The sequence below is a fragment of the Phoxinus phoxinus genome (assembly GCF_949152265.1).
Source record: "Phoxinus phoxinus genome assembly, chromosome: 25".
Lineage (NCBI taxonomy): Eukaryota > Metazoa > Chordata > Actinopteri > Cypriniformes > Leuciscidae > Phoxinus > Phoxinus phoxinus.
The window spans coordinates 9,365,466-9,380,793 of record NC_136900.1 but is presented as its reverse complement, the minus strand read 5'-3'; the positions used below and the strand labels follow the sequence as shown (position 1 = coordinate 9,380,793).

Genomic DNA, 15,328 nt, shown 5'->3' with positions numbered 1-15,328 from the left:
TATGGAATGTTAACATAACTGTTCAGTAAAACCTAATGGTTAAAACTTGTTGGTTTGTTATACTGAGTTTTGTAGAGTTAATAGAAAGAGGCATTTCTACAAATGAAAAGTCTGTCATCAAAACTCCATAATTTTTCCTTCCGTGGGACCCTAATTAGTTTGCTTATTCATTTTCCATTATTTAGCTTTAATAAATGAATATGAATTTTTTTACAATCACCAGATTTCATTATATTGCTATGTCATTCTGCTTAAAAAATCTGCATATAGTTTTGTAAAGCAAAACATTTAAGTTTATTAACAGTGAAAGTATTAAAAAAAATTAATTGCATTCATAATTTAATTTAAAAAGAACCACACGTTATTATTATTATGGTGAAATATCCCTTTAACAGTAAAATCACTCGTGGGACTTTTATTATGAAAACAGCAGCGCACTTCCTGTAGGCGGCGAGAAAGTCTAGTCATGATGGTTTGTGTTTTCATGCAGTGTGTTATGACTGTAGTATAGGTATTGTATGGGTATTTCTCCTGCTGTAGTGCACTTATCTTTATGTAGGGTCTCGGATGTGTGTTATAATCTGATTGTCTGTTTTGTCGTGCTGAAATGAGTGATGTTGTGGAGAAAACTCTCTCTGCTCTGCCGGGTTTATTTGATAACGTTACTCAAACTGGAGCCGCAAAAATCACCAGCGGATTAAAACAATTAATCAGGAGCATCACAGAACTGACATCTAAACATGTGAGTAAAATAAATACTTATAACAGACATGAGCATGAATATAGATACTGACATGTCATTTATGTCAGGGTATTTGACATGTTAAGCAGCGACTAGTGTCTTGCAGTGTGACGTTATTATATCTAAACAGTATAAACATTTTATAACTCTTTTACAATTATTTAATGATAAGGTTAATTGATTTTACGGAATATTTGTATTTTTACTGGCGCGTGTGTGTGTATGTAACATTTATTCATATTTTTGCTAGTTAAAAAATTATATACTAAATAATAATATTATAGTAAATAATGAATAGTTAAAAGAAATCAATAGTAAAATATTTACTTAACAAATATTGTAAAACGTATTTTTTTAAATTGCAGGTTCAAAAAGATGTAATACTACATACAATATAATATTATCAATGTTGTAGCAACCACATATTAAAATGCACTGCAGTGTTTATCCTTGTAAAGCGTGTTATTTGATGTACATTTGTAGGAGGAGGAGAAGCTCATGAAACAGGAGCTGTCTGCCATGAAAGAGCAGGTTTCGTCTCCCAACACCAGCATGGTGAGCCGTACAGACATCAGCGCCATCATCGCTGTCCCTCAGAAGCTGGTTATTCGAGCTGTGTGTGTGTGTGTGTGTGTGTGTGTGTGTGGTGTTTACAGAAGCAGATGAGAGAGGTCATGGTGCGAGCCATGTACTGTGAGATGCTGGGCTACGACGCCTCCTTCACGTACATTCATGCCATCAAGCTGGCCCAGCAGGGCAGCGTCCTGGAGAAGAGAGTGGGTACGTCCCCATCGCCTTCAGTTCAAGCACAGGACAGGTTATACTGGGTCCAGAATTTGTCTTTGTGGAGTATTTACCAATTATAACAAAATATAATAATAATATATGACCCTGGACCATAAAACCAGTCACAGGTCAATTATTTTTCATGGGTCAATTTAAAAAAAAAAAAAAAAGCTTTCCATTGATGTATGATTTTTTAGGATATGACAATATTTGGCCGAGATACGACTATTAGAAGATCTGGAATCTGAGGATGCAAAAAAATCTAAACAGAGAAAATCTCCTTTAAAGTTGTTCACGATTGTGCTGCATTCACTCACAAAAATACATGTTTAATAATTAATTTTGACCCATACAATGTATTGACGGCTATTGCCACAAATATACCCGTGCGACATGTGACTGGTTTTGTGATCCAAGTTCACATATTATATTATTAATAATATTATTAATAATAATAATATTTATGTATACAGTAATAATTCGTTACATTTTATATAGCGCTTTTTCTGAGACCTCAAATATTACATATATATACAGTATATAAAATACAATATATACAGTAAAAACAGTAATATTGTGAAATATTATTACAATTTAAAATAAAAACAACTGTTTTCTATTTGAATATATTTTAAATGTAATTTATATAGACTTTTCAGCATCATTACTCCAGTCTTCAGTGTCACATGATCCTTCAGAAATCACTCTAATATGATGATTTGCTGCTCAAAAAACATTTGTTATTATTAATGTTGAAAGCTGATGTTGCTGCTTCATATTTTTGTGGAAACCGTGATACACTAACATTCAAAAGTTTGCGGTAAGAAAGATCTTTTTTAAAATGAACACTTTTATTCAAGGATGCATTAAATTGAAGACATTTATAATATTACAAAAGATTAATATTTCAAATAATTTTTTTACTTTCTATGAATCAAAGGATCCTCAACAAAATGTATCAGCTTCCACAAAAACATTAAGCAGCACAACTGTTTTCAACATTGATAATAACAATAAGAACTATTATAGATAATTGAGCACCAATAATAATTGAGCAGCAAATAATCATCATATTAGAATGATTTCTGAAGGATCATGTGACACTGGAGTAATGATGCTGAAAATTCAACTTTGCATCAAAGGAATAAATTAAAATTTTAAAACATATTCAAATAGAAAAGTTATTTTAATTTGCAATAATATTTCACAATATTACTGTTTTTTATGATTAAATAAATTCAGCCTAAGTGAGCAGAAGAGACTTCTTTTAAAAACATTTAAGAATCTTAATTATTCTAAACTTTTGACTGGTAGTGTATTAGAATATATATATATATGTTTTGAATATTTATTTTTTAATATCTTATCTTTTTAACAGTTATTTCTTTCTATATTAAAACAAATAAAGTATACAAATCTACTACTACTATTATAATAATTCCAGATCTCCATGTGGAGATTCTTTATGGAATTATTTTTTTATTTTGGTCCCTGAATGTGTATGATTTGAACCCTATAATCATACTTTATAATCATGATTTGAATCTATATTTTGTTGTATCTTTTGTGGCCTCAGGGTACCTCGCGGTGTCTCTGTTCCTCACTGAGGGCCATGAGTTGCTGCTGCTGCTGGTAAACACAGTATTAAAGGTGAGCTTGTGTCTTATTACTTTTGATTGAACATATCACTTGAAGAAGTGTATGACTGAACGTGTCATGCATCTGCGGCAGGATCTTCAGAGCACTAACCTCATTGAAGTGTGCATGGTGTTGACTGTTGTAGCTCAGGTTTTCCCTAAAGACATGATCCCTGCCGTCCTTCCTCTGGTGGAAGACAAGCTGTCACATCCGAAGTAAGCCAGCGAGAGTCACTCCTCTCCGAAAATACATGCAAATCATACAGTTATTTCTTACTTGAACACTGGAAAATATCGAAAAGCCATCGATAAGACTTTTAGATTATAATATCAAATATGGCTGATGTGGTTAATTTAAAACTAGTGTAATTTTAGTATTTTTATACACTTAAAATAGTTATTAATGTTTTCAACTTGCTTTCATTTGATATTTTTTGTTTTGATTTTAATGTTAGTAATTGATGTGCTTTTTTGTCATTTAAAAACGAATATTTTTACATAGCTTTAATTTATTTTTATTTCTGTTTTAGTTTAACTTTTATTTTAATTGTTTAATTTTTCACTTTAATTGTAGTAAATTTATGTGCTGCTTTTTTGTCATCTTTGTTATTTTTTTAAATATATTTCTATGTAGCTTTAATTTAGTTTTATTTCAGTTTTAGGTTCGCTTTTATATTTTTAGGTTTCATTTTAATTTTAGTATTTTGTATGTCATGTTATTGTATTTTTTAATATTTCTATATAGCTTTAATTTATTTGTATTTCAGTTTTAGTTTAGCTTTTTAAAAATATATTTTTAGCTCTCATTTTAATTTTGGTTATTTTTTATGTGTTCCTTTTTTGTCATCTTTTTTTATTTTCGGCAAAATATATTTCTATGTAGCTTTATTTTTATTAAAATTTTAGTGTAGCTTTTATTTTTATATTTTTCATTTTAGTAATTTTTGACATTTTTATTGTCATCTGGGTTTTTTAATTTTTTTATATATTTTTTTATATATAGCTTTAATTTATTTTTATTTCAGTTTTAGTAATTTAGTACTTAAGCTTAAACTTGCCAAGGCAACATTACTAATTTAATAATAACTCATATTCTGGTCTTTCTTTCCTATCCAAGGGAGATCATTCGGAGGAAAGCCGTCCTGGCGTTGTACAAGTTTTATCTTATCGCTCCAAATCAAGTCCAGCACATTCACTCCAAGTTTCGTAAGGCCCTGTGCGACAAAGATCCGGGCGTCATGACATCATCACTACACATTTACCTACAGCTGATCAGGGTTGGTCTTTCAATTGCAGTATTTATGAAACCAAGCAAACATCTTTATCCATTATAATACTGTCAATTCAAAGTAACATCCAATTCATAGTTAAATATTATTTATTCCGTATTAATCGGAGGTTTTTCATAACCCAACCAGCTACAACCTCATATTTATGGAAGTTTGTTTCCGTCACAGAATAATTAAATAATAAAGTGATTGCAACTTTATATCTCACAGCTCTGACTTTTATATCTTAAAAATGGCAATTTTCGCTATTGCGAAGTCAGAATTGTGAGATATAAAACGTTGTTTTAACCGCGGAAAGACGTCAGTACACTCGGCTTTTCAACGTTAATCTACTAACTCTCCTGACTGCTTTGTCGGACAAAAATGGCGGATTCGTGATTGGTCAGATCGCCTGTCAATCAAACTCCCTGTGAAGGGTCAATTGCGAGATATAAATGTATATCTCGCAATTCTGACTATTTTTCGCAATTGTTTATATCTTGCAGTTCTCACTTTATTTCTTGCAATTCTGTCTATTTCTGGACAAATTGTGAATTTATATCTCACAATTCTCAATTTATTTCTCAATATTGTGAGGTTATATCTCGCAATTCTGACTTTATTTCTCGCAATTGTGAGTTATAAAATCCGGATTGTGAGATCAAATGTCACAATTACTTTTTTTTCTTCTTTTTTTTTATTCCATGATGGAAACAAGCTTCTGTATGTTTAATTGGCATGCAAATAGTATTTTGGGTTGTTACATCATTATATTAAACAATAAATAAGTTCAAATTGGCTGTATTTTTTGTCCCGTCATGCAGTATTCCGCTTGTCGCTCACATCTGATGTTTTTTCTCTTTATCAGGAGAGTCCAGACGGCTATAAAGATCTGACAGGCAGTTTCGTCGCCATCATGAAGCAGGTGGTGGGTGGGAAACTCCCGATGGACTTTTACTACCACAACGTTCCTGCGCCGTGGCTGCAGATCCAGCTGCTCAGGATCCTCTCGCTGCTCGGGAGAGAAGACCAAAGGTACTCGCGTTATGCACTAAAAGTGTGTATTAAACAGGGTAACGATAGCGCCGTATCTGAAATTCGAATGTAAAATGTGTACTATTAATTTTCCAGCACCAGTGAGCAGATGTATGAAGTTCTGGATGAGTCTCTGCGCAGAGCGGAAATGAACCACAACATCACTTACGGTAAAAATCATCTTTTCTAATGGACCGAACAGTAATTCGTCAGCAAAATGAATGCAACTAACACATAATGTGTGTTTCAGCAATCCTGTATGAGTGTGTGAAGGCCATCTACACCATACACCCCAAAGCTGAGCTGCTGGAAAAAGCAGCGAGATGCATCGGGAATTTTGTTCTGTCTCCAAAGATCAACCTCAAATATCTTGGTAAAATTCCTTCTCTTGATCTTCACTAGTTGGTTAACCTCTCCTCGCTTTAACCGCTCACATACTGGTGTCTTTTCAGGTTTGAAAGCCTTGACCTACGTCGTCCAGCATGATGCCAAACTGGCCCTGCAGCATCAGATGACCATTATTGAGTGTTTGGATCACTCTGATTTCACTATTAAGAGAGAGGTAACAAACAGACCATTCTCGGGACCCCAAAACATCAACCGTTTTGTTCATCTCTTCCACTCTCTGCTCTCTCTCAGACTCTTGAGTTGCTGTTCAGGATCACAAACGCTCAGAACGTGACCGTGATCGTTGAGAAGATGCTGGACTTCCTGCGCGGCTGCGGCGACGAGCACACCGTCATCCATCTGGTTGGAAAAGTTGCAGAGCTCGCTGAAAAATATCCTTTTAATCAAACCATGAAATCAAAATGAACAGTCATTGGTTCGTTTAATGGAATATTGCAGTATTTATTATAAATGATTTTTCCGTGCACATCGTTTTTTTTTTTCATGTGCCACATAATCTTTAATCAAACCTGAGTGGCCTTTAATCAAGCTGTCACTCACATGAAATTGACAAATAGCGAACCACAACCATCCAATCAATTCCAGATGGACCAAATCAAAGCCCGCCCCACATTAGTTCTAGTTTGAGAAGCCGTTTCACTCGGATATGCGTCACAATAGGGAAGAAAAGACTATTTAACTAGAGTTTATAAAAAGTATACTCGTTTCTATGAAATTGTCACACATTTGTTGCATGTCAGCTTTTATATCTCGTCTTATGTTCCTATAAAAGCCCTTACGTTTGCTCCGGATAACTCGTGGTTCATTCAGACTATGAGTGATGTTTTCTCCATCGGTGGAGATTCGCTGCAACAGGACGTCCCAAACAACTTCCTGCGACTGCTGGCGGAGGGTAAACGAGAAGTGTAGGCAATCTGAAGAGCTGAACTGTGGTAGAAGGTGTCTTGTTTTACACCCCTGCTGTTTTTTTTGTGTTTTTGCTTCAGGCTCAGAGTGTAAAGAGGAAGATGACGAGTTGCGGATGTTTGCTGTCGACTCGTATCTGACGGTGCTGAAGGGGGACGCTTCTCATCTGCCCCAACACTTCCTTCAGGTCATGAGCTGGGTGTGTACAAATTAAGATAGAAGGTTACTCTTTATTTTAAGGTGTCCATGTTATACATTGAAGTACTGAGTAACAATTAGTTGCATGTAATTATGCATAATTTATAGTTATTACTATAGTTACTACATGTTACATGTGTAACAAGCACACTGTAAAATAATAAGGCGTTACCAGAAAGAATATTCCAAAAATAAATTGACTTATTAAATCAATACATTTATGTATAAAATGTAAAAAAAGAATAATAATTAAATCCTCATATTTGGAGGATGAAAAAAGATTAGAATTAAACATCTGAAGGTGAAATTTCTGATGAAGTAAAAGACGTCCAAGTTACGACAGATAGATTATACAATATGCTGTTTTATTTACCCTCAAAATCCTGCTTGCACTATTATTTGGTGCTTAGTACCAGTAAGTGTTATTTGTGGACACTTTTCTCACTTATTTAATATTAAACAATTAGGACACATTTTTTATCAAGTCAAATCACATTTATTTTAGTGCTGTCAAATCGCATGTAGCATAACAGTTTGTGTTTATATAATATGTCATGTGATTAATTGATTTGACATCAGTAATTTATTTATATTGCACCTTATTAGGCAATTTAATTAATTTAGCTATTTAATTAATATTATTAAATAATTAAGAAAAAATTATAAATAATAAAGAAATTACTAAAATGTAACAATATGAATTGATACTAAATTGTAAAAATGTTAATAAATTCATTAACTAAATAATTTAATGTTGCAAACATAATATATAAGATAATTATTTTTATGCTATTATATATATATATAGGAACTTCAGATGTCAGTTTCCTTTGAAATGAATGTGTGTGTGTGTGTGTGTGTTTGTGTGCGTGCGTGTGTGTATTCAGGTTCTTGGAGAATACTCTCACCTCCAAGAGTGTGTGGACCAGCGCGAGGTCATCCGACTCCTGGTGAAGCTGCTGGATCAGAGAAGCGTGAGCTCAGAGACGCGGGTCTGGATTCTCTCGGCCCTGACCAAGATCTCCGAGGGCCAGACGGACCTGATCCTGGAGCTGGCCGAGAGCCTTTCGTCCTCGCAGGACACGGTTCTCCGTCAGCAGGCGCAGGAGCTGCGTCACCTCAGCCGGGACTCACAGCTCCAGGAGTGTGTACTTCCCCGAGGAGCGCCCTGGGACAGCATGGAGGTAACAGGCATGATGACAGGTTCCTCTTGTTAAGAGTGTTTTCACACTTAAAACCGCCAGATTTAGAGCACTCTAAGTTCAGTTCAATTCAAGTTTATTTGTATAGCGCTTTTCACAATACACATCATTTCAAAGCAGCTTTACAGAAAGTGCACGAGTCCACATTACAATTTAGAGTGATCTGTTATCAGAGGAAACTGTCTAAGTTTGTATTTCAGAAATGTACATATACAATATCACAGTTAGCGAAAAATGTATTTATTTAAACAATGTAGTAATGTAATGCAGAAACAATGAGCTCATTGAAGTAATGAATACTTGTTTGTTAAGAAATGACAAGTGAAGATTAAAGGGCATATTGCAGGTTTTTTTTTTTTCAGAATTAATATATAACCTTGTATGAAAATACCATATGAAGAGTAAATGCATGATTAAAAATTGTTTTGCCAGACATAAGGGCACAAATTCAGTGGAAAACGTGACCGTTTCCTTGACCGTGTTGAAAAAGCGCTTTTTTTTCACCACCGCGTCATATTACGTCAGAATGGGGAGTCGTTTGCCGGGCGCTGCGTTCGCTCAGTGCAGAATAGGCTGGTATTATGTTGAAGCGGTCGTGATTCAGTGTGTTTTCGGTGGTTATTGTATTTCAATTAATAATTATCGTGATAAATGACTGTGAATTATGGCCTGTCAGAACATCGAGTCCACAGGTTTCCGAACAAGAAAAAGGATGGTGCTTTCTTCCGTGTTTGTGTGCGTTTTGTGCAGGGTAAGAGATGGGACTTCGCTTCTGCGTCTGCTTTGAAAAACGCGGTAGTGTGTAGCGTTCACTATAGACTGCATGATTATAATCCCGGCGATATGATGAGTTAACGTTACGTTATATGATGACGGCGATATGTGCACACTGTCCCGGCTCCTTCATCGGGTGGCCCGGTCCGCCGTCAGCATGTGGGTCGGCCACCGGTGGGAAACATGACGGTCACGGATCCGTCAGAGATCACTTATTGTACATTTGTTTTACAAAATGTGCCTTGTCTTAATTTAATTCATTAACGTATCCTCCATAAACTTGTAATGTCTTGCAAGTCTGCAGCCGACACTTATTATTATTATAATATAATATAATGTTCATTTTCAATCTGTACTCCGAATTTTAATGTTTGTGTTGGCTGTTTCTACATATAAAAATTTTATACAGTAAGAAAGTTGTGATTGTGATTATTTTTTTATTCATTATCACCAAGTGGGGCCATTCAAAACCTTTATAATGTCCCTCTTTCTCTGGAAACTGTCTCCTAATGGCTGACATACACGTGCAGGTAAGGGTCTAAATACTAGCTTTGCTATTGCCTGACACATAATTACAATATTGTGATCTGAGCATAGTGTTATACATATCGTCGGCTAACGTGAATACATCTATAAGCTAACTGTTCTCTCATCGAGACCCGACTCCTGCCCTGTTCTCCTCACACCACAGCTCAATGCGTCTCCTCTGACCGTTGTTTTGTCTAATCCTGACCGGTCTACTCTCTTGGCTTCATATCAGGCTCATAATTATATGGCTGAGGTCTGTCATACGAGTAAACATTTAGGCTACAATTTCCTCAGCGTCCGAACTGTCATTGCGATCCATTGCTTTCCTATTGTTTACTTTGACCGCGCTCCCCCATGCTACGTCAGTTCCGGTTTGGCGGTTTTCAAATGCGGAAGTAAAATTTTCTCACAAAAACGACTCCAGAAGCCTAAATAGCGTTTTATAAGTATATGTTTATATTTAAATCTAGTTCCTACATTATTGTTCTATACATTGGCGCACTGGGTACTCTAACCTGCAATATGCCCTTTAAGTGAACATTAAGACACTAAACCAAGACCATTTCTAACTGCGTGTCCTTATTTTAAATTGATTGTACATAGCACTGTTGTTGTGGACATTTATTGGAAATAGAAATCTTTTGTAACATTATAAAATGTCTTTACTGTCACTTTTGATCAATTTAATGCATCCTTGTTAAATAAAAGTTTTAATAAAAAATGTCATACTGACCCCCAACTTTTGAAGCGCAGTTTTTCAGACGGCACGTTTTGAGCATTCACATTTCCACACAGGTCGACTCTTCTCTGTCATTTCTGGATGGGTTCGTGTCGGAGGCTTTGGCCGCAGGAGCCGCACCGTATAAACCTCCTCATCAGAGACAAGAAGAGCTTTCTGAGGAGAGAGGTACCGCCATTATTAACCCTTGTGGATATTCATACTATAGTAAACTCTGTAGTTTACCACATGTTTGTTTATCCTGCCCTTAAAGGGATATTCACCCAAGAATTCACCCTTTACTCATCCTTATGTCATCCCAAACTTGTATGACTGACCTTTTTTTCAGCACTGAATCTGGAGCCGTACAGTTTTTCTCTGCCTGTAAGTTTATCATCATGTAGCATCACTGATAGACAGTCTCCACCACTACTGTCCGTCAGTTCAGGACTTTCGGGCAACAGCACTGAACTCTCTCAGAAGGAAGGGTGGGTACCTGAGTGGCACGCGGTCTTTGGTTGTTCACAACTGCTAAAAAGCAATTGTTTTTTGTTGAAAGAGAAACTTTTATTCAGCAAGGATGCATGAAATAGATCAAAAGTGACAGTAAAGACATTTATAATATTGCTAAAGACTTCTATTTCAAATAAATGTTGTTCTTTTGAACTAACTATGCATCAAAGAATCCTGAAATATCAGTTTCCCACAAAAATATGAAGCAGGAACTGTTTTGATAATAATAGACATTCATCATATTAGAATGATTTCTGAAGGATCATGTGACACTGAAGACTGGAGTAATGATGCTGAAAATTCAGCTTTGATCACAGGAATAAATTACGTTTTACAATATATTCAAATAGAAAATGGTTATTTTAAATTGTAATAATATCTCATAATATTACGGTTTGATTCAGTTCCAGCACTCTGATTCTTGAGGGTGTGAGGAGAGTTTGGGGGAAAGATGGGTATCTTCCACAAAAAGAAACCGCAGCAACAGCACCTCCAGTGGACGAGCCCAGCATTGCAGTTCATCCCTCTGGCCAGCAGGAGGCGGCAGAGCGAATAGAGACGCAACCAGAGCCATCAACGCGAAACCAGGACAAACAACAGCTGGCTTCCTCTTTGTTTGTTGGTTTGGGAACCCAAAGCTCCATATCTCTGGTGAGAAAATGATTTTATGACAGATTTTATATTGTAATACAAGTACACAGATCTAATTCAACTCAAACCACATTCAGAAGTAGTCAGAAATGCTTTGCATTTGTAGTTTAAATGCTAATTGTTCCGTTTCCTCTCAGCTGGGAAAATCTGAAGCCCCGCCCCCTCGCTTTCGGAAAAAGCCCCGCCCACATGAGTCGTCATCTTCATCATCAGGCACCAGCGAGAGATCCTCAGACTCCTCCTCCCGCTCCTCGCGTACCACAACCGACAGCTTTCTGTATGGCAGTTTGCTGGAGGAGGAGCCTGTCACATCCACATCCACAACAACCAATGGCCTGAGTCAGAACAAACACACGGAAGGAGACCGGCGCGCAAACACGTCTCAGATACTGGGCAGCGATATGGTTATAGTGCGCCCCAACACGATACAGGACAGACATCCTCCGTCTGCGTCTTCAGATCTGACCGCGCTGTTACCCTCTGAAATCAAAGACCTACCTCACTCTGATGTCATCAGCCTGACCTCTGACCCCAGCCTGTCTCTGGCCTCCTGCCGTATGTTCAGAGATGAAGCTTTGCTGCTCGTCATCTTCATATGTAACTGCACGGACACTGTAATAAAAGATGTTGCAGTGCAGCTGACCTGTGAGGAGCTGGAGGTGTGTAGTGTGTGTGTGTGTGTATATGTATATATTAGGGCTGTGCAACGATTAATCGCATCCAAAATGAAAGTTTGTGTTTACATAATATATGTGTGTGCACCGTGTATACTTATTTTGTATATATAAGTAATACACACATATGCATCTATATATTTTAGAAATATTTGCACTGTGTGTATTTATATATACAAAATAATTATACACGGTACACACACATATATTATGTAAACACAAACTTTTATTTTGGATGTGTTTAATTATTGCACAGCCCTTATATATATATATATATATATATATAATGACAGCAAATGTCAATCTTCTGTCCTAGACGGCGAGTTTGCGAGGGAATGTCGTAGACTGTCTGGAGGGCAAGAGTACGTCTGTGTGTCATTACGCTCTGCTGATGGACGAGCCGCACACAAACGTGTCCTTTACCGGGACCGTCTCTTATCAAACACAGCCAGGACACACAAACACACTCCCTTTCTCTGGGACACTGTCCACTGTGGACTTTATCAGGTAACGTATGTCTGAAAATACAAACCTTACTGTAGTCTTCTCACTTATTTATTATTAAACAATTAAGACACATTGGTTATTTTTTTATTAAATCATTTAGAAATGATTACTAACGAAAAAATGGAGTAAGTGATTTGATTACCTTTTTAGAATTCAAGTGGCATAAATAAATGTAATTTAGGGCCAATACTAATACTAGATAATGATTAAGCCAAGAGCTAAAAATGACCTTTGTAGAATTGAATTTAGCTTATAAATATATTAAAAGCTTATAAATGTTATTTTTATTTTTTATTTTTATGGCATCCATGGTCTAAATGCTAAATGGCACTTAAATAAAAAATATGTAATTATAATTAAAAAAAATATATGTAATTATAATTAATACATTAATTAAAAAAAAAAATACTTAATGAATAAGGAACTATTATAATTTTTGTTAATACTTTGCATTAGTTACTTTTATTTTAAAATATATTTTACATATATAGACAAGAACACACAACAAAATTACTAAATCTTTATCTAATTTTTAATACCATCAGTTTTAGTAATTTTAGCACATCTAGTTAAACTAAATGAAAATAAGAAATGGTTTTAGTTATCTATAATAATCTTAATACCGGTATATACACAATTGTACCTGTCTGAAAAACATATCTATAGTGATTATCCCCTTATATGTTTGTTTGGTTGCTTCATGTAAAATGTAAAAGAAATATTTGTCAACCTTCATAAACTTCTGTAGGTGATGTTCTTTCTGTCAAAACTCTTTATCATTGAAGCATGTTTTATTAGATTGGTTTTATAAAATTTTACTCTGTTGAAGAAATTTCTAACCAAAGTTAAACCTAATATAGTTTGTGTTTTTTAGCGATCAATACATTTTAAAACCTGATATAGTTTTTCCATAAATTTTCCCCGCCATAAAAATAGCCACAGAAGCTGGCATGGCGTTGATAACAAAAAAAATAAACGTGCAAATTGCGACAGGTTGCCGTTTTTAATCGAAGTTTTTTTTTCTCCACTAAATATAAAATGAAAGTGAAACACAAATTACATCAAATCACCCCAGAGTATTTAGTTTTATTTAGAGCTTGTTTTAATGAACTCATTTCTATCTGCCACGCACAGGCCTTTGGTTGTAACCACAGAGGAATATGGGAAACTCTGGCTGTCTCTGTCTCATGACGTCAAACAGAATCTGAAACTGCTGACAGATGCTGGTGGAGACCCGCTCAAAACCACCCTGAACGCTCTCAAAGACGCCCTACAGCTGCATGTAGTGGACATCATCGGTAAACACAACAATAGCTTCCATTCTACAGTTATTTGATCACCTTTAACATGCACCACAATTGACTGTAATTTACACTCTCTTTAAAGGTACACTGTGTAGTTTAAGTATTTTATTAGCTAAAATCAATGTCTTTATTCATAAATATGTTGGTGTAAAACTACCTCTGCCAATGATCTGAGTTATCCTCGTAAGCGAAGAATTTCTTATCTTTATTTACATGGGACGGGTAAGTTCATGGAGGCTTCCATGTCGTTCCGCCATTTTGAAAAACTATAATAGCAGAGAGGGACAAAAAGCACTAGCCTACCTCAACGCGTTTTCACCCGTTTTCTACCTCAACGAACCTCATCACCCAAAAGAAAACTCTATGAAGTGCTATTGGAAGACATGTTGTCAGAGCTTCTTGGTACATCACGGCTACCTTAGTTGCAACACGCGTTTGAAAAAGCGAGGCGCTAGAGAGCACTATTCGTTTGAATGCAAAATACAATTTCAGCTCTAGATGGGAGAAACTCCTACACAGTGTACCTTTAAACACGCAGCCGATCAACCGTGTAATTGCGTGCGGTTCTTTTCAGGCTCCGAGGGCATCGTAGCGTGCCGTCTGCTCAGTGGCGCCCCCTGTCTCCTGCACTGCAGAGTGAACGGCTCGGCTCTGGCCATGTGGCTGCGCTCTCCTCATCCTTCTCTCCCAGACTGCATCTTGTACCACTGCCAGAGAGCTCTCGCAGAACACTAGCACAGAAACACCCGCCCAAACGTCCAGGACTAAATGTGTTCAGGTGTCGTGCAACGACTGTTTGAAAGCAATACCTGTGTATTGCGTGTCTTATGCTCTGACTAATCATTTTAATGATATATATATTTTTTGTACACACTTACAAGTACATATAGTAAAAAGTATTTATTGATTTTAAACGTTTCCTGCCTGTGGTTTCTTCATTCTTCAGTGTTTATTTGTTCGAGGGGGAAAAAAAGAAAGAAAAAATGGCTTTAAATTTGTTTTCAAAGTGTCATTTTTATTGACTTGACAATTTATTACAGCAGAAAAAGTAGCTTTGCATATTCTAAAAAAGCAGTGCATACATGGCCATCAAATACTTTTGTTATTATCTTTATAATAATGGAAATATTGCATGTCTATTAAATATTTATACTATTTGTTCTATTAAATATGTTCTTAATATTTAATAAAATCTCCTCAGAGATGCGTAATATAATCAACCTCAAACAATGATTACTGTAGGTTATTTTTATAAAACAGCATGAAATAAAAATGGACCTCATTTACTTTCTCAACTCATGACGCTTTTCGTATTTTAAATGGTTAATTGAACATTATTCGAAAGGAAAATGTTTGTCATCATAATCTTTCATAAAAATGTACATCCTTCATCTTTAGAGCAACTTCCTTTTTGATTGGCGTTACCAAGCCTTCATTTTCAGCCCCTTCCTCCGTTCTTTTATCTAACGTCCACTTT

At 35.8% G+C, this 15,328-nt stretch overlaps 1 protein-coding gene across 2 annotated transcripts; it reads left to right on the top strand.

The window, feature by feature from the left end:
* The first annotated feature begins 434 nt into the window (after positions 1-434).
* On the top strand, positions 435-14,769 carry ap4e1 (adaptor related protein complex 4 subunit epsilon 1). 2 transcript variants are annotated; one of them, XM_079602808.1, is made up of 21 exons: positions 435-742; positions 1,226-1,297; positions 1,399-1,559; positions 3,105-3,178; positions 3,260-3,381; positions 4,283-4,442; positions 5,302-5,468; positions 5,565-5,638; positions 5,719-5,841; positions 5,921-6,030; positions 6,108-6,247; positions 6,656-6,768; positions 6,863-6,981; positions 7,868-8,164; positions 10,280-10,391; positions 10,552-10,690; positions 11,120-11,366; positions 11,504-12,025; positions 12,357-12,547; positions 13,682-13,845; positions 14,426-14,769. In XM_079602808.1, the coding sequence occupies exons 3-21, from the start codon at positions 1,475-1,477 to the stop codon at positions 14,584-14,586; spliced, it is 3,120 nt and encodes a 1,039-aa protein (XP_079458934.1). In that variant the 5' UTR covers positions 435-742; positions 1,226-1,297; positions 1,399-1,474; the 3' UTR covers positions 14,587-14,769. The 2 variants fall into 2 exon arrangements, with proteins under 2 accessions (XP_079458934.1, XP_079458933.1); XM_079602807.1 differs by having other exon boundaries at positions 444-742; positions 1,399-1,522.
* The last annotated feature ends 559 nt before the right edge of the window (positions 14,770-15,328 follow it).

Excerpts from the sequence above, each read along its gene's own strand:
- ap4e1 (XM_079602807.1), top strand. The coding sequence starts at position 608 with ATGAGTGATGTTGTGGAGAAAACTCTCTCTGCTCTGCCGGGTTTATTT. Across the intron at positions 5,842-5,920 it reads GATCAACCTCAAATATCTTG|GTTTGAAAGCCTTGACCTAC; the intron begins GTAAAATTCCTT and ends GTGTCTTTTCAG. Across the intron at positions 6,769-6,862 it reads CCTGCGACTGCTGGCGGAGG|GCTCAGAGTGTAAAGAGGAA; the intron begins GTAAACGAGAAG and ends TTTTTGCTTCAG.